Source organism: Meriones unguiculatus, chromosome 10, assembly GCF_030254825.1.
Source record: "Meriones unguiculatus strain TT.TT164.6M chromosome 10, Bangor_MerUng_6.1, whole genome shotgun sequence".
Classification (NCBI taxonomy): Eukaryota; Metazoa; Chordata; class Mammalia; order Rodentia; family Muridae; genus Meriones; species Meriones unguiculatus.
Genome location: NC_083358.1, coordinates 63,866,189 through 63,886,833, shown reverse-complemented (window position 1 = coordinate 63,886,833; position 20,645 = coordinate 63,866,189). Strand labels below are relative to the sequence as shown.

Here is a 20,645-nt window from a genome sequence, read left to right as displayed (position 1 = left end):
AAGGATCAAACAGGAAGCTGACAACAGATAAGCACTTTAAAGAAACTGAAGACTTTTGTTTTTTTCCTTTTTTAAACATAAGAAGGCTAAGCTACCCAGGGAGTCAGCGTTCAACTTTGACTCCCTAAACAAAGCAGGTTCATGTCAGGACATACTTTCAGTTTCTATTTCCCTCACTCCCTGGATATTACAAGAAAGGGAAAAGAATGGGGAAAACCAGCCACGTACTTTGGCAAGGGTACACAGAGTGGGTTTGGGCTGCATAATGACTGTTGTGCTCTCTCCTGCTCCATCTGAGAGGGACCATTTCCTCTGACATGTGTGGAGGTGAAGGAGGAGGCCACACTGATGATGTAGCTGTCTAACTCCAAGAGGCCAAGGGATCCAGAGCACTGACCGCCAATTACTGACTGACCCTGTGCCCCGGGGAGCACCACAGACAGACTTGTATACTAAGTGCGATTCTGTTTTCTCCTCATGGCATCATTGATGAACTGTGCTTCCCGGAAAGAAACAGCAGTCTTTTCATATAACTTCCTCCTGGGCTCACAGAGACTGAACCACCAACCAAAGAGCATGCACAGGCTGGACCTAGATCCCCTACACATATGTAGCAGATGTGCAGCCTGGTCATCATGTGGGTCCCGTTACAATGGGAGTAAGGGCTGTCTCTGACTCTGTTCCCTGCCTTTGGATCCCTTTCCCCTAGCTGGCTTTCTTGTCTGTCTGGCCTCAGTGGAAGAGGATGCACTTTGTCCTGCTGAAACTTGAGGTGCCAGGGTGGGTTGGAACCCCTTGGGGGCCTCTCCTTCTCTAAGAAGTAGGCAGGTGAGGGAAGAATGGAGGAGGGGGCCATGAGGGTGGGGTTGGGAGAAGAGGGGGGAAGGGGCCGGGATCAGGCTGTGAAATGATTAAACAAACAAATAAATAAAAATAGCATCCTCCCTTTCTAAATGGAACTAAAGAGGGTTTGGGGTAGGCAGTTCCCAACAATGAATGAAATCCAGTTATCAAGTCACAAATTTAAAAAACAACAACAACCAAAGGTTTAAAGAGCTGAGGGTGTAGCTGTGTTGTTGGAGTCCTTGCCTGGCACGCTCAAGCCTTCAGCCACTGAATCACGGGGAAAGGAGCGGGTTTCGATTTCGCTTCTCTTTCTCTCAACTTGTGTTTGGGTGGCTGTTATTTTGCAATTTCTAACACTGGCTGCTGCGAAGAGCCTGGAGCAGAAGGAAGCTCAGCGAACTAGCCGAAGTCCCTGCTGCAGAGCCAGTTCGCGGGTGAGTCATCACACGTTTATCTTAACGGACCCCGTGGGCGAAATTCCCCGGGCGCACTCCAGTCTAGGGTTGCGAGCGAGCGAGCGAGCGAGCGGGGCGGTGGGAGAGCGAGGGAGGGCAAGCGACGGCCCTCGCAGGTAACTCCGTCCTGTGGCGCTGTGCAGAGCGCCGCCTGGCGTCCCAGTGGAGCATGCGCTGCTTTCCTAGGTTGGCTCTTCCACCCTGGGAGGCTGAGGAAACAGCAAGTCCCATCCTTGGTGGTGGCAACTTGGGAAGGAAGCCCTGTCTGGGCCCCAGGAGGCACACCCACCAGTCCGGCAGTGTCTGTCTTGTCGGGTCGCTTCTCCCAGTTTCCTTTGTGTCTCGCTTCTCCCAGTTTCCTTTGTGTCCTCAACGCTTACTTAATTTACTCTAAGAAGTGTGTGTGTGTGTGTGTGTGTGTGTGTGTGTGTGTGTGTTCATTCTCTGCTTTATTATCTCTCCCATTTGAAAACAGAGGCTCACAAAGACAGGAATTTGCACCCCTTCTGTTTACTCCTTGGTAATAGACACCTAAGGCAGTAAATTTCACATACTGAAGGAGACTTCAAATTCTTTCCAATGCCAGGAAACCTTCCTCCCCACTTTAGAACTTTATTTAAGTGCATTTTGCCTCACTTGCTGCAAAACCTGAGTGCTCTCAGGCTCAGACGTGAGGGGTTTTGCTTTCTTCATTTTATTCTTTAAAAACCCAGTCAGTGCTTTTCACAGTTCAAATAAGAATCGTAAGATATTGTCTGTGAAATGCTGGAATGGGCTTAGAAAGGTTAAACTCATTTTCCCCCTTTTGAAACACACAGAAATTGATATATGTGTTGCCCAAACAAAGGCTGATAAGTGCCTGCCTTGAATAATAGGAGATGACCCCAAGATCACATATTTCAATGAGTGATTGCTTTGGGTTATAAGGTGCCATGGCGTCTGCATCAACGATGGAGGCCCCCATTTGTCTGGTGGAAAACTGGAAAGGGCAGCTGATGGTAAATCCGGAGGCCATAAGGATTCTTGAGAAGATATCTCAGCCTCTGGTGGTGGTGGCCATTGTTGGTTTATATCGTACAGGAAAGTCCTACCTCATGAACCGTCTTGCAGGACAGAACCACGGTGAGTGTCCTTCTGGTGTGTTGGGGCGGTTTCCTTGGGCTAGTGACAGGTGACACTTTTCTAGGGTCCTCTTAAGGAAGAGTCTAATCCCTCACAAGAATGAAAATTCCCCATTCTTGTCATAAATTTATAATTTCTAACCTATTAAAAAAACACATTCTTCTGAATATTGACAGTTCCCCAACTTCATCAAAAGATCTACCTCAATATCCCTCTTGATCCCCTCTACGCTGGCCTCATCAGCAGCTGAACCAAGAACGCCCATTCTTCCTCTTGTACCTTTGCCCAATCTTCTAGCACACTTCAAGCATGACTATTTCACCTGTCCTACTAACAGACAGATGGGCTGAAGGGTGTTTCTAGGGTCCTTTTATATCCAACATCCAAACTGGGCTATCATCCAATCTCTGGGGAGGGGGGTTGCTTTGCTTTTTTTTTTTTTTTTTTTTTGTACTTCCTGTCAAACCATTTAAAACTTCATTGAATGATCTTGCTAAATCTTATACATTGCCATTTTCATGCACGAACACAATATGTTTGAGCAGTCCCCCCATAATACTTCCTTTTCTCCTTTCTCCCCTCTCTTTCCCACTAGTCCCTTTCATTCCTCTGACAGTTCCATTTTTGCTTTCATCCTTACACATATGGTTTGATGTCTCTATTTAAATAAAGACTCACAAATGAGAGGAAAAAGATTCTTTGTCTTTCTGAGACCAACTTAATCGTCACAGTAAAGCTTTTATGAATTATTGACAGTGAAAACAGAGAACATGAAATATGTATCCAGAGGAAGAAATAAAACCTAACTAACCTCAGGAACCCAAATCATATTCTCTCACACACTCCCTGAAGCACCATCCTGTGTTCATTTACAGGGAACACTCTCACTCTCTCTTTACGTGTAAGGGAGTACAAGTTCGTGAGTGGACAGGTAGGTGTACCATGTCCGTATCCACAGGCCAGAGAAGCATGGAGTATCCTGTAATTGTCACAGATATCCACAGTTTGTTTCTTTTTACATTGTGCAGCATGCCATTGTCTGAGGGCACCACATACCATTTATCCAGTTGTTGTTGATCAGCATTGATGCTATTTCCAGCATTTCACACATCCCTCAATGACTGGAGCATAAGACACATTTTTAATTTTTCTGACCTGTACACTGCAGTTATATGGTGTTTAACCCACTATAAACAACTGTGAGCATCTTGACATTTTCATTTCCCGTTTTGTAAAGTATGCTGCTTTTCCTTATTAAGTGTTCTCTTTGTTGTTTTTAAGGGACTTATAGGTCATTCTTTTCATAATTCTGCTTGGTGTTTCCACCTTCAAAAATCCTGCAGGCAGCTTTCTTCCTAACACATTACTTAGTGTCTGCATCAGCAATTCAGTGCTGTTTCTGATTGAAACTTGGCTGTAAAACTCTTAGATCCATAGGCATCTCTTAGGTTCTCTCTCTCTCTCTCTCTCTCTCTCTCTCTCTTCCTTGCTTCCTTTCTTATCTTTTCATCCCTTCCTTCTATCCTCCCTCTTGTTATTTGTTTCCCTCTCTCCTCCTTGCCCTCATTCTCCCCATTCTTCTTCTGCCTCCTACACAGACCATTTGCCTTCATCTTTCTGTTTGAGGGGCTCTTGATCATCCATAGGGGGAAGATATTTTTCATTTCCTGGAATAAATAACTCCATAAAAATTTGAGGGATTTGGAGTGGAGAGCCCTAAGAGACAGGTACTAGAAAGTTAAGTTTCAACAGTATTGCTTTTATCTATCTATCTATTTATTTATTTATTTATTTTTGCTCAAGATAACTTTGGCAGCTAAATTAATTTTCCAGTGCTCTGCTAAGGGAATCCATGATTTAAAAACACATCACATATTTGAACTTTTTTCCTACATTCCCATATCACAAGAATAAAAAAAGAGATTAGCTTCCACAAAATGTCCGTGAACAGGTCCACATTGCTCTTTGTCTCTGTGGGTGACGCGCTTTAAAATGCTTTACTCATGACTGAGAATAGTCACACTTACCATTTTTATGGCAGGCCACTCAGGTAGCAGTGTTAACCTAGGTCAGCCAGAGGAATGTATGTAAGGTCTGGATTAAAGGGCAGACTTTGTGCTTTCTTCTACTGAGAGCACACGGAGTGGCAATCCTGAACTATGCACTGGGAATTTTATGCCGTCTGTTATCATCTCAGTGTAAGAAGGATTCTGTGTGGCAGATGGGCGAGTCTTAAAGCAGTAGACGCAGCGTGTTGTCCACTGGTTCCTGCGTGTACTTCTCAATCCTCTCTACCGTGGGTTTAAGCTGTTGAGAAGAAAGAGCAACAGGTGTCGCATGTAATCCCCTCTTTCCAGTCAGTTGTTTCCCAATGATGAGGCAATGGACACAAAACTCATTAAAATAATCAAATTAACAAGAAAGGGGAATTAAAAATGAACAAAAGCTAACATGCCCCTTGGGGGCTTGGCAGGACATAGGAGTCCACTCTTCCAGCCAGCTGTCCATCAACATGACAAATGCCTGGGAGAAATGAATATCAAAGACAAAAGTGTGTTTTGGCTGGCAGTGTTGTAGGTTTCAGTTCCTGGGTAATTGGCCCCAGTGACCTGCTGGGAAAGACATTTTAGCAGGGAGCCCATGGCAAAGCTGTGCTGCTCTATTGGTTTTGAGCCAACCATTAAAAAAGCAACAATAACAAAAGCAACAACACTATCAAAGAGACAGCATTCTACAATCTCCACTTAAGGCATACCTGAAGACCTCCCACTTGGCCTCACCTCTTAATGTTTTCACAGTTTTTGGAATGTTTTTGGAACAAGAGTTGAACACGTCGGCTTTGGGTTGATAGTTCAGATCCAAATTATAGCACACGTACATAGAGTAGTCGAAAAACATGGCCTGCTAGTACAGTTCCCAATGACGTAGGGAGGGCAAAGGGAACCAAAAGGTATGAGCAAATCCCTGGTGAGTGGCAGTAGGAATGGCCAGGTTGGAAGCAGGTAAAGAATGAGAGTCAATGTGTGGCAAGAGAAATATTGAATGGAGCTACCTGAAGGGAACTATGAGCAGAGGTGAAGGAATAAACTGTTGGCATACTATAGCTCACCAGAATGAGAGCTGAGGGAACCCAGGCCTGTTCTGTGTCTATTTACTGCTGTTTCTTCGTGGTTGAACTCACCAGAGGCAAGAGGACCCAGGAGGTCCTGGACTCAGATAAAAACTCTTTAATACAGTCATTTCGGGGAGTTGTAAGAATGAGGTAAGCAGAAGTTACCAGGTGTTCCTTGGAAGAGTTTATTCTATATAGACTGAATTTGTTGTCCTTGATGAAATAAAAGCAAACCCTTTCCTTGCTGTTTGTTAAATGTTCTCAGCACTCTACCAGCCCCTTCTTGCTTTTATTGTTTTTTCCTTCCCCTCAGGCTTCTCCTTGGGCTCCACAGTGCAATCCAAAACCAAGGGCATCTGGATGTGGTGTGTGCCTCACCCCACTAAGCCAACCCACACCCTGGTCCTTCTGGACACGGAGGGCCTTGGTGATGTAGAAAAGGTGAGGTGTCGCTTTCAATATCCCGGTGGGTAGGGTCTTTTAGAGGTCCTCTGTGGAAGGCTCCTGTCTGTTCCTTGTCTTCTCCTACGTCCGATGTCTGCCCTGTTCGCCCTTCTGAAGGAGAATTAAGCATCTTCCCTAGGGTCCTCCTTGTTGTTTACCTTCTTTAAGACTATAGATTTTATTATGTTTATCCCATATTATATGGCTAATATCTACTTTTAAGTGAGTATATACCACATGTCTTTCTGCTTCTGGGTTACCTCATTCAGGAGGATCTTTTCTAGTTCCCACCATTTGCCTGCAAGTTTCATGATTTCCTTGTTTTTAATTGCTGAGTAGTATCCCACTGGGCAAATGTACCACACTTTCTGTATCCATTCCTCCATTGAGGGACATCTTAGTTGTTTCCAGATTCTGGCTATTACTTAATTGAGCAAATGTCCTTATTGAATGGTGGGTCATCTTTTAAGTACATGCCTAGGAGTGGTATAGCTGGATCTTGAGGTTTCACTATTCCTAATTTTCATAGCCAAACTTTGGGCAGAGTGCAGGAATCCTTATGGAAGAAGAGGGAGATAGAAAGACCTAGAGGGGACAGGAACTCCACAAGGAGAACAACAGAGCCAAAACACCTGGGCCCAAGGGGACCTGCAGAGACTCATACTCCAACCAAGGACCATGCATGGGGAGGACCTATGACCCCTATTCAAAGGAAGCCAATTGGCTGCTCAGCTCCCAAGTGGGTGTCATAGTAAGGGGTACAAAGGAGAGGAGGTCCTCCGCTATCAGGGGACTAGGGAAAGGGCCTAGGGGGGAGAAGAAAGAGGGTGGATGGGACTGGGAGGAGACAAGGGAGGGGGCTACGGAGGGGGCTACAGAGGGGATAAAAAGTGAGTAAATTGTAAAAAATAATTTAATTAAATTTAAAAAAACAAAAAAGAAAAGGTGAGGTAGTGTGTTCTCTAATATAAGGATTTTTTTGCTCTAAATTCTCATATTAACTCATTCCCTCTATGTGCCTTTCTGTGTCATTTTTTTGTTTTGTTTTGTTGTTATTTATAACTTTGGGTCTCTTCCTGGTAGAAATTATTGTGGTTGCATTTATATGATGAAATGTTTATTTTCTATTGAAAAAAAAAATCATCTTCCAGAGGGCAACCATATGAAAACTGATAGCCACAAAATGTGCCTCTTCATTTTGTCAGAGATACAATGAAGAGTTGTACTTAACAGTACAGGTTTGTGTCTATAATTGAGATAAAATTTATAAGGTGTATCTGCCCATTTTTTTAACTGCATACTGTATTCCATGCACTTAGGAAATGTTTTATGCACACAGAATATTTTGTCTTTTTATCAGTCAGTTCTGGGTACTAAATCCAGGGCCTTGGGCATGCCAGCCAAGATTCCTACCACTAAGCTATATCCTAACTCTATCAGTTAGTTTAGTTGGTAAACAATGAAGGGAATCAATGTAAATACGAGTAAGGAGGACTAAATATAGCATGATCTTCAAAATTTGCTATTTCTCTCAGGCTCACAAATAGTCAAGTCTGAAACAATTGGATAAATGAGTGACCATTAGACTCTTAATTCTCTTGTTCTTATGTGTCTTCCAGGGTGACCTTAAGAATGACTCCTGGATCTTCGCCCTGGCCGTGCTTTTAAGCAGCACCTTGGTCTACAACAGCATGAGCACCATCAACCACCAGGCCCTGGAGCAGCTGCAGTATCCTTCCAGGGGCCAGACGCCGTGTTTCATTGAGTTGAGGAGGAAGGAAACTTACTGCCTGCCCTCTTGTCTGTTGCTCTCTAGTCTAAGTCAGTAATTCTTGGTTGAATTAGCGTAGACATAGGACAAGGAGGAATATTTTTAACAATTGATTCTACATGAGACCTGGAAGGAATGTTGTTACCTATCCTTAGCTTCCATCTCAGCTATGTGACTGAATTAACACAGCTAATCCGGGCAAAAGCCAACCCCAGAGAGGACAAAGTAGGGGACTCTAGTGGGTTCGTGGGTTTCTTTCCAGACTTCATCTGGGCTGTTCGAGATTTTGTTCTGGAGCTGAAGTTAGATGGACGCGTCATCTCGGAAGACGAGTACCTGGAGAATGCCCTGAAGCTCATCCCAGGTATCAATGAGTGAGGGAAGTTTCAACAGGGAAGTAGAATCAAGTAAGCCCTGATCGCTTGACATACCTGCTTGAGACTGGATTAAAGCTCCAGTTAACGGTAATGACAACTGACAAGAAGCCATTGTTACTCAAAAGTATCTAGAGGCTAAGATTTAAACCCACTTTAACTTAGGACATGTCATATCAAATACCTTTCTACCCATTAGTACTACATAATAAAACAAAAATAGAGGAGGATTACAATCAATGTGACTACTTCCTAAGACCCATGTATTTGCTACTTATTATATGTTCTTCACAGTCTGTTGTGAGAAGAGTGGCTCATCAAGTAAGTGAGCAAACCTAAATTCACAAGAAAAATCTATTGACATAATTATACAAAGATTTCTAATTCAGCATGTTTTACTAGCTCAAATAGTTACACTTTCCAGTGGACGTATGTGCATAAACTTGGTATCTCTGGGTGGATGAGGGTGGGGGAGTAGATATATGTTTCTACTAACACAAAATGTTTCCGTTTTCACCAAAATTTCACACCCGCCCCCAGCCCTTCGCAGCATGCTGGCATGTTAACATTACAAATTCCTGACATGAATTATATTTAGTAGGATAGATTAGTACCTAGAATGAATATCTGTCTGTATTCATTCATCTATTATTTGGACATATGCCACAGAGTCTCTGCAAAACAATGTCAAGGCCGATACAGTGACTAAGAGTTGAGGTCTCCAAATTCTCTGGTTCCTTTAAAGCTGTTGGCACAGCCAGAGAGATGAAGCAAGACTTCCAAGCATTGCAGCTACAGCCTGTCAGACGTTCTGGGGAAGTTGCCAGTCACCTTATCTTCCAGCTATCTCCTCAGTGAGGGCTCTTTTATTTTTTATTTTTGACAGGAAAGAATCCCAAAGTCCAAAAGTCCAACATGACCAGAGAATCTATCAGATATTTCTTTCCAGTACGGAAGTGCTTTGTCTTCGACCGACCTACAAGTGACAAAAACTTATTGTTCCAAATTGAAAAGGTTCCAGAAAACCAACTGGAATGGAATTTCCAGGAGGAATCAAAAAGATTCTGTTCCTACATCTTCACCAATGCGAAGAGCAAGACTCTGACAGGGGGGATTGTTGTCACGGGAAATCGTGAGTTTCTTTTGTCACAAGCGTGTTGCTGAGGCTGAAAGCATGTGATGGAGTGGTGATTCTTTTGTAGTCTTGATAGTTTTGTTTGCTTATCTAAAGGAAGATGGAGAGATAAATGTTCCTATCACACATACATATTCCATACATGAACTTTCTCTATATGAGTATTTATTGAGGTCTAGCAGATCACACAACTAATACCTAATGACTGGACAGAAATCTACAAGATGACTTGGGGTCCTCCAGGAAGAGGGTCTCAGTTTGATCACACAGATTATTTATGGACTGATACCAGTCAGAACACAGCAGGCCAAGAGACCTATGCAATTTGAGAAACCGATTTAAACAAGACTCATAGACATTCTGCCTACGTAATCATGCTTCACTCCCGAGATGGAAACATAAATGGTTCTATTGACCCGTCCCGCAGGTCAGTTGAACAAGACCCTAAGAGAGGGGGCAAGAATGGGGTGGGACAAGAGATGTGAAGAATGGAGACAAGACAGGTTTGTGATCAAGGCTCGTTCATTGAAGGCAAAGCATACACTTATACAACAAAGAATCACAAGTAAATCTTCTCACCATAATAGTATTTGCGTCAATTGGCAAGGTATCTGAGAATTCACTCAAGGCTACACGAAGTTTGCTATCTGGTTCCCAGGGTTGCAAGGAGCTTACTATCTAGTTCTCAGGCTCAGAACACCCCACTTCCAAGAACTGCCAAGGACAATCCTTGAGAAACAGAACTTTAGATCAGACCCATATCTGCCAAGGCCAGAAGCAGAATCCCAAGTACCAGACTCCTTCAGTTCCCCATGGCAACCTTTACTAGGCCAGGGTGATAAGAGCATTGACACCAACAGACAGACCTCAGGGAAGGACCGTGACCCACCAGACCAAAGGCAGCTTCCCTGAGAGTTGCTGGTCTCCCATTCATCTGAGTTTGAACCCTGAGGGACAGAAATCTCTTAGTTCATATTGATTATCACTTTATGAGCACTAACAGACACGTAAAGGAACAAAACACGCCTACTCTAGTATCCTGACACTCAATAATTATTGAGAGAATTCATGAGGGTTCAAAGCTCTCATGTCATCTGATTTACAGGAAAGTCCTAGCTGGCAGAGAAATAGAAAGCTTAAGCTTGGTTAGCAAAGAAAATGGTAATGACCTCTAAAATGGCTGAGCAAGAGTCATGCCAGAAGGAGCTTCCCACATTCCATGTTCTATATTCCGATTTCAAAATTCTGGTATTTTTTTGATGAGACTTGAATTTTCATTTGGAATTTGATCTCACAAAAAAATGACATTTACTTTCTCTTTCTAACAAACTTTTATTTTATTTATATGGTAGAGTGGCCCCACCCCCAAAACCTCTTGGTTGTAATCACTGATAATTTTTAATGTACTGAATTTGAGAACTACAAAAGAAAAGAAGTTGCTTTTATTAAGTAGACACAGATTCCAAGAGGGCATGAAGAGAGAACAGAAGATATGGAAGAAGTAAGAGGAGAAGAAAACTTCAAGATGAATAGAATGTTATTGCTTTTGATAATGTTATGCCTAAAGCTTATAAAAACAATTAGTGAGAACTTTGCATTTCTAAATGATGTTTTTCTCAGGGCTGGGGACTCTGGTGCAGACCTATGTGGATGCCATCAACAGCGGGACTGTGCCGTGTTTGGAGAATGCGGTGACGACCCTGGCTGAGCGTGAGAACTCCATAGCTGTGCAGAAGGCAGCTGACCACTACAGTGAGCAGATGGCCCAGCGAGTGAGGCTCCCCACGGACACGCTCCAGGAGCTGCTGGATGTGCACGCAGCCTGCGAGAAGGAAGCCATTGCTGCCTTCATGGAGCACTCCTTCAAGGACGATGAGCAGGAGTTCCAGAAGAGGCTCATGGTGATACATCTCAGCATCTATCTTTCCTGATCCATTCACTTCTGATGTGACCTCAGACTCCTATTTTCTGATCTCAAGGTCTGCATGTCTCTCATTAGAATTCTTGTGGGTGATTTGACTCATTGAGAGAGTTTGCCCTCTCTCAAAACAAGAGCATTTCATTGTTTTTATCACTGCAAAACAAGCACTCATGTGCTTAGTACCTTGAAACAGTACACATTTTACAACTTCAAAGTTCACAACAGAGGTGAAGCGAGGATGTGTTGGTTTCTGCTCGATGCACTACAAACAGAAAATATGATGTCAGATGGACTTAGTTCTGATCTGTAGGCTAGCAGGAAGCCCTCTCCACTTGTCAGCAAACAAGGGAGCCCTGGGACCTTTTCTTGTTTCTATATGTCGTGATTTTTCTTTCTGTCACAGCCAGACAGAACTTAAGAGTTGAAAGTCCTGGGTGGCTAGGTCACCCTGGGCTGCATAATAGAATCCATCACAGCATACTACCCTTCATCTTTACTAGGCCAGGATGATAAGAGCATTGACACCAAGAGACAGCCCTCAGGGAAGGACCGTGACCCACCAGACCAAAGGCAGCTTCCCTGAGAGTTGCTGGTCTCCCATTCATCTGAGTTTGAACCCTGAGGGACAGAAATCTCTTAGTTCATATTGAGGAAATTCATCAAGATTATCACTTTATGAGCACTAACAGACACGTAAAGGAACAAAACATGCCTACTCTAGTATCCTGACACTCAATAATTATTGAGAGAATTCATGAGGGTTCAAAGCTCTCATGAGAGTCCACTTACCTCTGAAGAATTGGTTTGTCAGCCACACTGACCTTCATTCTCAGAGGAAATATCACCTCTAAACAAAAACAGAAATTACCTTTGTGTTGTTCATCACTGAAATCTGTGTCTCTGAATAAACCATAAACTTATGTCTTCCAACTCAATTTCACAGCTGCCAGGAACGAACTCGAGAAGGTTAACAGACTTTATGAAGTCACTCAGAATTGATCAGACTGAGGGATAAAGCAAGTCTCCCAATCCTCCTGATCCTCCTCCCATTCCTGTCCACTCTGGGGCTGTCACACGAGATCATCCAAGATGATCACAGTGGTACCTTTCTTTTAACAGGTTGTCTTGTCTTCCCCTACTCACCCGGCAGGCCACCATAGAGGAAAGGAAGGAAGCTTTCCGGCAACAGAATGAAGCAGCATCTGTCAGTTACTGCCAGGATGAGCTGGAGAAGCTTTCAGAGACCCTGAGGGAGAACATCTCACGTGGAGCCTTCTCTGTTCCCGGGGGACACAGCCTCTACTTAGAAGCCAGGAAGAAGGTTGAGCGGGACTATGAGCGAGTGCCCAGGAAGGGAGTGAAGGTGAGGAAAGACAGACAGAAGAAATGGCTTACAAAGTTCAGCTGGAGTGCTAACTCCTCGGTACTAGTAGATTTAATCAAGGTCAAGATGAGTTCTCGCACAGCACACACTGGCACTCAGTTCCGGGTTCGTTACAGGCAACTTGGCTGGATTGCCAGTTTAGTTCTCAGGATATATAAACTAAGTAGCAGACTTTCCACTCTTGCCCGCTGGACAAATGTAATGCATGAGTGACGTAGCATGTTGTCTATGACCACATTGCCATTCACTGACAGATACAGGTCAGTTATTAGAATCAAAGAATTCTGTATTGTGAGGAAACTTCATGTGGCTGTGTATAATGACTGTAACCAGTTTCCACTCCACTAAGAGATCTACAAAGGTTCCTTTCTTTTCCACAAACTCAACCAAAACTTTTGAGATTTTGGTTAGCTGGCATGGTCATAACAGTGACATGACAGCTCACTGTGGTTTTGGTTTGTTATTTCACAAAGGATTGGTATAATCCTTTGCTGAGTACAAATACTTGTCACCGACCATTTGAATTTCTTGTTTTCAAAAATAACTTTTCAGGGCAATTATATGTTATATACATATTTTTTTAAAGTTCTTTTTTTTTAAGATTTACTTATTTTATTATGTATACAATGTTCTGTCTGCATGTACACCTGAACACCAGAAGAGGGCACCAGATCTCATTGTAGATGGTTATTAGCCACCATGTGGTTGCTGGGAATTGAACTCAGGACCTCTAGGAAGAGCAGGCAGTGCTCTTAACCTCTGAGCCATCTCTCCAGCCCCCAATTATGTGTTATTTTAAGCATGCTGGTTTTCCCTATTGTGTAAATTCTTCATCTTCTTCATATATTAAATCCTTATCAGTATGTGGCTTACAAACATTTTCTCTCTTTCTTTATGCCTCCTCTCATTCTATCAACCAGTTCCTTCACTGTACAGAAAGTTCATAGTTGGCTGTTGTCTCACTTATCTCTTTGTGCTTTTGGTGTTAAATCTAAAACACTATCACAAAGCCAGTAGCAAAAGACTTTTCTTCTAACTTTTCTTTTAAGACTTTTAAAGTTACAGGCTTAGGTTTAATTTATTTTTTTAATTTGTTTGTAGAAAGTGAAATACAAGGATGTAAGTTCATTATGTCTTGGCTATCATTTTTCTTTTATTGGTGTATCTGTCTGTTTTTATACTAGTAACATGCTGTTTTGAGTACTAAGAAAACTATATTATATTACTTTATTGTCTATCTATATCATCTATTCATCTACATATCTATCTACAATCTATGTGTCATTTATTTTATATCAGTATAATAAATCACTATTCAGCATTAAAATGCTACTAATTATGAAAATATGAATGAATCTGGAAGACATTATATTCGTGGAAATAAGCCAGCTACCAAAAGACAAATACTTCATGTCATGGCTCACATTCAGTGGCACCACAGAGAAAGAGAGAACAATAAACAAAAACAAACAAATATTAACTGTCTTATTACTGTTGTATTGCTGTGAAGAAATACTATGATCAAGTCAAGTGTTGTAAGTCTTTAACTAGGCGCTTGCTTACAGTTTTAGAGAGTCATAGTCATCATGGTGGGAAGGAGACAGGTATGACACTAGAACAGGAGCTGAGAGCTTTACATCCCATGACAGGGAATAGGCAGAGAAAGGGACTGAGACTTGTGCAGACTTTTGAAATCTCAAAGCCCACCCACAGTGACACACTATGTCCAACAAGGCCACACCTCCTAATCCTTCCCAAAAAGGTCCACGAACTGGAGAGCAAGCATTTGAACACATGGGCCCAATTCTCATTTCAACTACCACATTAACACAGAGTACAGTGGTGATTACTGTGTCTGAGAATAAAGAGAAACAGGAGATATTTTTCAAGAGGTGTGAATATATAGTTATAAGACAAATTAGTGTTGAAAGTCAAGTGGTGATTTTCCATTATATAACTGAAAACTGGAAAAGTGTAGACCTCAAGTGTGATTATAGCAAAAGAGAGTAACTCTTTGAGGCAACTGATACACAAATTTTTTATTATATCAATTACTTAACAATATATAACAGATCAAAACATTATGTTGTGTGCCTTCAACAGGTACAGTTTTCATTTGTTAATAATACCACAATAAAGATGGAAAAAGGAAAACCAAGAAAGCAATCTAGAAACATCAGCATAGGCCATTTGTAATACAAAGTGACATGTCTGCAGATGTTATCTTGGCTATAAAGTCTGTGACACCCATAAACGTAGGAGAGAAAATATATTCAAACATGGTAAACAATGAAGGCTATGTGCCTGTGGAACTGCACGTAACTATGCCTGGAGCTGGAACCTGGGGCAGCTGGTGGGCAGCATCTCTGGAAAGAGAAGCTGTGAAGCTAGCAAGGAGGCTGAGGCAGAGGGCTTTCGTGTCTAGGAAAAGCATGAACTTTTTGTTATAGCCATGGAATTAAAGGAACATGGTGGGCCACAACTCAAAAGAGCAGATGTTTTATTGGTCAATAAATACCTCAAGAGAAGACTAAATCTTTACTGCCTAAATTACATTTTCTCTTCTTGCATCCCAGGCAAAAGAGGTTCTCAAGAGTTTCCTACAGTCTCAGGCTACTATGGAGAACTCCATCCTGCAGTCAGACAAAGCCCTTACAGATGGAGAGAGGGCCATAGCAGGTAGGGGAGAGGGTTTAACTGTTGGAGGGGCACGTGCATTCTGCAAAGCCCTCTGACAGATGCACAGATAGGGACTCCTGGAACAAGGAGCTTCCTCCTGCTGGGGGTCATGACCTCTCCTAGATGTGCAAACAAAAAGGGGTGTTGGTGTTGGGTTGTATGTCCACTCAATCGGTGCCTTTCCGTCATGATGGGAACCACAATGCTGCTGGCCTGGCTAATGGGAGTACTCAGAGGTTTCCCTATGAGCCTTTGCTGCGTTCTGACTGTGATTTCTTTCCTCTCTCGAACATCTGTGGAACAGCTGAGCGGACAAAGAAGGAAGTGGCTGAGAAGGAACGAGAGCTGCTGAGACAGAAACAGAAAGAGCAAGAGCAAGTGATGGAGGCTCAAGAGAGAAGCTTCCGAGAAAACATTGCTAAACTTCAGGAGAAGATGGAGGAGGAGAAGGAGAAGTTGTTGAAGGAGCAGGAGAAGATGCTGGAGCACAAGTTGAAGGTGAGTGTGGATGGGGCTGTGACTCACCAGGAAGGAACGCATTAATCGTGAGCCTGTGATTTCAGCTGTGAATGTTTTGTCAAAGTTCATCTGGGTCTTACTGAAGCCTGAGAGGACACAAGACCCAAGCTTCTGGGCAGGGTTAGGCTGTGGGCTTATATGGACAATGTCCCCAGCATTCTGAGCTGCTCTCTGTTGAGTGTCTAGGGAAGTCTTCTTGTGTTAACAGTTGTTCCTTCCCACTAGTCTTTAGGATTCTAGGCTTAACCTTCCAAGAGACGTGAGGTGGGCCCATCTAGTGTGAATGTATCAGATTTAGCTCAGTATAAAGCAGAGGAAGTGGAGGAGGATAGGTTGGAAGATGGCTCTGTCAGTAAAGCTCTCATTGTGCATGCATGGGGAGCAAATTTGGATCTTGGTAAAAATCTAGGAGAACTGACATGTGCCAGTGACCTGGCACTTTTGGGGAAGAGACAAGAGGAGCCCTGGGGCTTTCTAGCCAGCCAGCCTAGTAGAATCAACTAGCTATAGAAGTGAGGAGAGAATTTTCTTTAATATGAAGCTGTAGACTTGGCTCAGTTGTTAAGGGTACTCATTGCTCTTCCAGAGGACCCAGGTTTAGTTTCCGTCAAGCACATGACATCTTACACTGTCCAAAACCAGAAATCTGGGGGATCTGATACCCTCTTTTCATATCTATGGGGACCAGACACATAATATGCATACATGCAAGCAAAGTACTCAAACACATAAAATAAAAATAAATATATTTTATAAAAATAAGGTGGAAGCAATTGAAGAAGATACAGAACATCAACCTTTGGCCTTCATAGACATGAACAAACACACGCATGTGTGCCCACCCGTACACATGCTCACACATGCATGCACAAAGAGACAGTCATTAATTATAATCATAATAATACTACAAGAAAATAAAGAATGGCAATCTCATAAAGTGCTCTATTTCCTCCCATGCCTTCTTGATTATTCTTATACAACTGGATTAAAATAAACTATCTGTCCCATCCTGGAGTTTAATAACCAGTGTCCTCCATACAAGGTCATCACTCCCAGTATTTATGGAACAATGGAAGGGATACCACCTCGTTAGAATTGAGAGTCAATTTCAGTTCTCCTGCCTTTTTCAATCTCTCTCAGATGACTTTGTGTGTGTGTGTGTGTGTGTGTGTGTGTGTATTGCAACAACATTTTTCACTCTCTGTGAGGAGGTGCTGAGGAATCCCCCCCCAACTATGTGTAAAGCATGGATATTTCTTTTATTACGTGCAAACGTCTTGAAATATCAAAGATCCTCCTGAAGTGGTAGAAAAGCAGATAATGCCCATAAGCAAAAGCTGTGAAATACAAAATTCTGCCTGCAAATAATGGTGGATGTTTCCTTCACAGGTTCAACAAGAACTGCTTATTGAAGGATTCAGAAAGAAATCTGATATGTTAAAGAATGAAATTAGTCAACTGAGAGAAGAGATGGAGAGAACTAGGAAAAAATCCTCACTGTTTGGGCACATCCTTAGCACAGTTGGTGATGCTTTCATTATGATTTTACCAGGAGCTGGTAAAATATGCGGCGCAGGGCTGAAAGTCCTCAGCTCACTTATGCCATAGTCTGAGAGCTACTGGGAAGGAATTTATAAAAACTGGGATTCTATTATTTTGATACCATAACTCTGTGCCTTTTTTTAAATACATGTACTAATTGAATAACCACTGTTATGTATGGGGTCAGAATTTCCAGTGTTATATAAGAGGTCAGAACTCCCATTATTAGTTAGATAATCAGTTGTGGTTTCATTGGAATTGAGAGTAAGTGTCAGTTCAATAACAGTTGTACTCTCAAGGTTAAAAATACAAACCAATGGTTAAAGAGTATAAAGGTCTGACATCCATAAATCCCATCAAATTTCACTGGCAGAATCTATAATAAAGTTAGAAAGCACTCAGAATATAGTAAAGTTATATCTAAAAAAGATGTAAGTAAATCAAAATAAACACGGCCCAATGGAGAAACATCAGCAACTGCAACCCAGTTCTACAGATAATTCATTGTGAAGGGCTATTATAGAAACTAACAAGTAGATTTTCATAGGACAAAGAGTGAGAAACATGTTTGATGGATTGATAATAAAAGCTGTGCAGATGAAAATTATGAAGCATTTGTGTCACTTTTGCTCCCTGCAGAGAAAGGCGATTTAGACAGGACCCTGGAACATAAAGGGTTAATTATTGAAATAGAGAGGAACTACTGTTTTCTAGGGAGACTATAAGAAACCTGGCCTTGTGGTTCCTGAGCCTATGGAGCTAGTTTGCAGGAGAGATGCGGAGGAGCGTGCAACGTTGGGATAGGGAAGCCCTGGAGTGCTGGAGGAGAACCCAATTCACATTTGGTCTGAGAGACCAGAATGCTGCAAGAAAAATGGTGGTGCTGTGGTCCTTGAGGTTTTAGAAGAAAGCAAGGATTCCATTGGGAACTGGGCATTCTGGCTTCATTCTGGCTCCGTTCTGGCCACAAAACTGATTGCATTCTGCCAGGGTTCTGTATATGCTTGTGATGTGAACTTGAATACGAAAGTCCTAAAAACGCAATCCAATCCATCCTGTCAAAGGCACCAACTTATAAAACTACAAATTTCTCTGAGAGATGCAAAGCTGTGCTGAGACTATCTCAGAACGGGTCCCTGCTTTAAAAAAAAAAGCAACAGAAACTAAAACCAAAACTACTTGGAGAATTAATTTTGTAGATTCACCCACCAAACCACAAAGAAATCAGTGCCTCTGTGTCAAATGGAACCTGGCTGCCTTGCAAGTTAAAAGCAGTTCTTGGCAGCATAGCCATTTGGCACCGGTTTTGCGGCCATGAAAGATTAAAAGGGTCACAGAGTCTTGCTGCACAGTTTTAGAGAGCTGCTGAGGTTAGGCAATGTGTGACAGGATCAGAGTCTTTGCAAGAAGGTGATCTAGAGTCACTGCATGAAACTCCGAAGATGAAGCCTAGGTTAGAGTAGAACCCCAGGATGTTGGCGACATCAGGAAGGTGAGCAGTCCCCTGAGGATACAGGCATGTAATGAATCCAGGCCCAGAGAAACACTATGTGTGTTACAGCTGCAGAGCTGGTGAGGCAAGGCTGGTTCTTTAGAATGCAGAGGATTCCATCACAAATCCCAGATGCCTGACAGGTCGCTGCAGGATCTAGTGTTCGCTCTGTGGGGGGTTCACCTTGCTTTGATAAGATCACTCCTTACCACACTCCCATTCTTCCACTTTCTTTTTTATGCTCAAAGTCAAGAGATAACAATAAGGTTTCAGAGAGGACTCGGACTTTTAAACTGTGTTCAAACTGTTAAAGATTTTTTGAGTGCGAACCGAATGCATTTTTGCATTGTAAGTTGGTCATGAGTATATGGGGCAAAGGCTGAAACAGAATCAACTAAAATGAGGTAGGTGTGTCAGGTTGACAAGGGTGGGCTTCGGGTGGTTTGTGTTGGTTGGCGTGCTGTAGGATTTCCTAGACCACAAGCCTCTAGGAATGACTGTGAGAGAGTATTTCAATTCCATTTGTTGCAGAGGTGAGGCTCACCTTAACTGTAGAAACACCTTCCCATGTGCTGGGGTCTTGGTCTGGATGAAAACGAGAAACCAAGCTGAAAAGCAGCACTCCCTGCTCTCTGCTTTTTGACTGGCGCTGGACGTCACCTGAGTCTCCTGCTCCGGCCACCATGTCTACCCTGTCAGAGTTAAAAATCGCCTCAAATAACAAACTAAAATTAACTTCCTTCAATCGCTTTGGTCACGTATTTTGTCACAACAACAGAAGAAAAGGACTAATGCAGTCTGCTTCCCCATCGAGTCCCCCAAACATGCATGATCCACAACAGGATGAGGAAGCCACAGATGTGGAAATAATTGGCTTGAAATTGTAGCTGTTTGTGTACCAGGAAGACATGACAGCAAGAGAAAAACAAAAGAAAACAACGAAAGCACAGTAAAATCAGTCTCCACCCAGGCAGAAATTCCATCACCAGTTGTCATCTGTTGAGTGTAGTTTGTAAGCAAAAGGCATTTGGAAATTAATGAACAATTATCATTTTGATAGCATGACAGATCAAGTTCAATCACTTTCTCAGTAATTTTGTGGGAGGACAAATTTACCGCTCTTGAATGTATTTCCTGAGCTACTTTCTCAGATTTTGTCTGTAGTGTGTCTTCCAAGTGCTGCCTTCTCACTGGTTAGATTGAATTTCAATACCCCAGACAGAACTGATGTAATAAAAATAGAGGCTCTCTCATGTTTTGAAGTTTGGAGGGGGAATTTATTAGAAGTACAAAGAAATAGGTACAGCTTGGTGGTATAGCCCATATTTGGAGAGAGGAGGAAGGCGTATTACTGCAAACAAAAATAGGTTACACGCTTGTTCAAGAAAACTGAAAAGAAGGAAGCAGGAATGCTGAGGTGGCAGATGCACAGTCCTGTGAGCGTCTGCATCCTCAGACTAAAATTTCCTGTGTAAGTACACATTACTTAAAAGAGGAGGGAAGGGTTTTTGACTGACCTGCCCACATATGGGCAGACCTCCATGAAGCAGAGACCTAGTCAGAGGTGGGCATAGGTAGGTTTTGTGCTCAGGTGTGGAAATCAGCCAACCAGACGTAGATTGAGCGACACAGGACAACAGCTGCAGATGGCAGTATGAGACATAACTATCATGAGCTATGAGGCTTTTTACTATGTCCCCTGTTCATGAAACTTTACATCTTTTTAAACAACACACCCTCCATTATCTATTATTTCCATAGGTCCTCACGTCAATTAGCAATTAACAATTTGCTGTTAATATAGGAAAGAATACTCCCTGTGATGGTCACTGGTTTTGAGCCACATTCT

The 20,645-nt window shown here is 42.5% G+C and overlaps 1 protein-coding gene across 2 annotated transcripts; it reads left to right on the top strand.

Moving 5' to 3' along the window:
* The first annotated feature begins 809 nt into the window (after positions 1-809).
* On the top strand, positions 810-17,908 carry LOC110564146 (guanylate-binding protein 3). Of its 2 annotated transcripts, XM_021661449.2 has the most exons (12): positions 810-828; positions 1,218-1,280; positions 2,229-2,423; positions 5,849-5,976; positions 7,599-7,708; positions 7,918-8,114; positions 9,011-9,256; positions 10,880-11,160; positions 12,331-12,543; positions 15,141-15,243; positions 15,548-15,741; positions 17,152-17,908. In XM_021661449.2, the coding sequence occupies exons 3-12, from the start codon at positions 2,234-2,236 to the stop codon at positions 17,368-17,370; spliced, it is 1,881 nt and encodes a 626-aa protein (XP_021517124.1). In that variant the 5' UTR covers positions 810-828; positions 1,218-1,280; positions 2,229-2,233; the 3' UTR covers positions 17,371-17,908. The 2 variants fall into 2 exon arrangements, with proteins under 2 accessions (XP_021517124.1, XP_060248588.1); XM_060392605.1 differs by lacking the exons at positions 810-828; positions 1,218-1,280 and adding an exon at positions 1,321-1,417.
* The last annotated feature ends 2,737 nt before the right edge of the window (positions 17,909-20,645 follow it).

Excerpts from the sequence above, each read along its gene's own strand:
- LOC110564146 (XM_021661449.2), top strand. The coding sequence starts at position 2,234 with ATGGCGTCTGCATCAACGATGGAGGCCCCCATTTGTCTGGTGGAAAAC. Across the intron at positions 5,977-7,598 it reads GCCTTGGTGATGTAGAAAAG|GGTGACCTTAAGAATGACTC; the intron begins GTGAGGTGTCGC and ends TGTGTCTTCCAG. Across the intron at positions 15,742-17,151 it reads TGCTGGAGCACAAGTTGAAG|GTTCAACAAGAACTGCTTAT; the intron begins GTGAGTGTGGAT and ends TTTCCTTCACAG.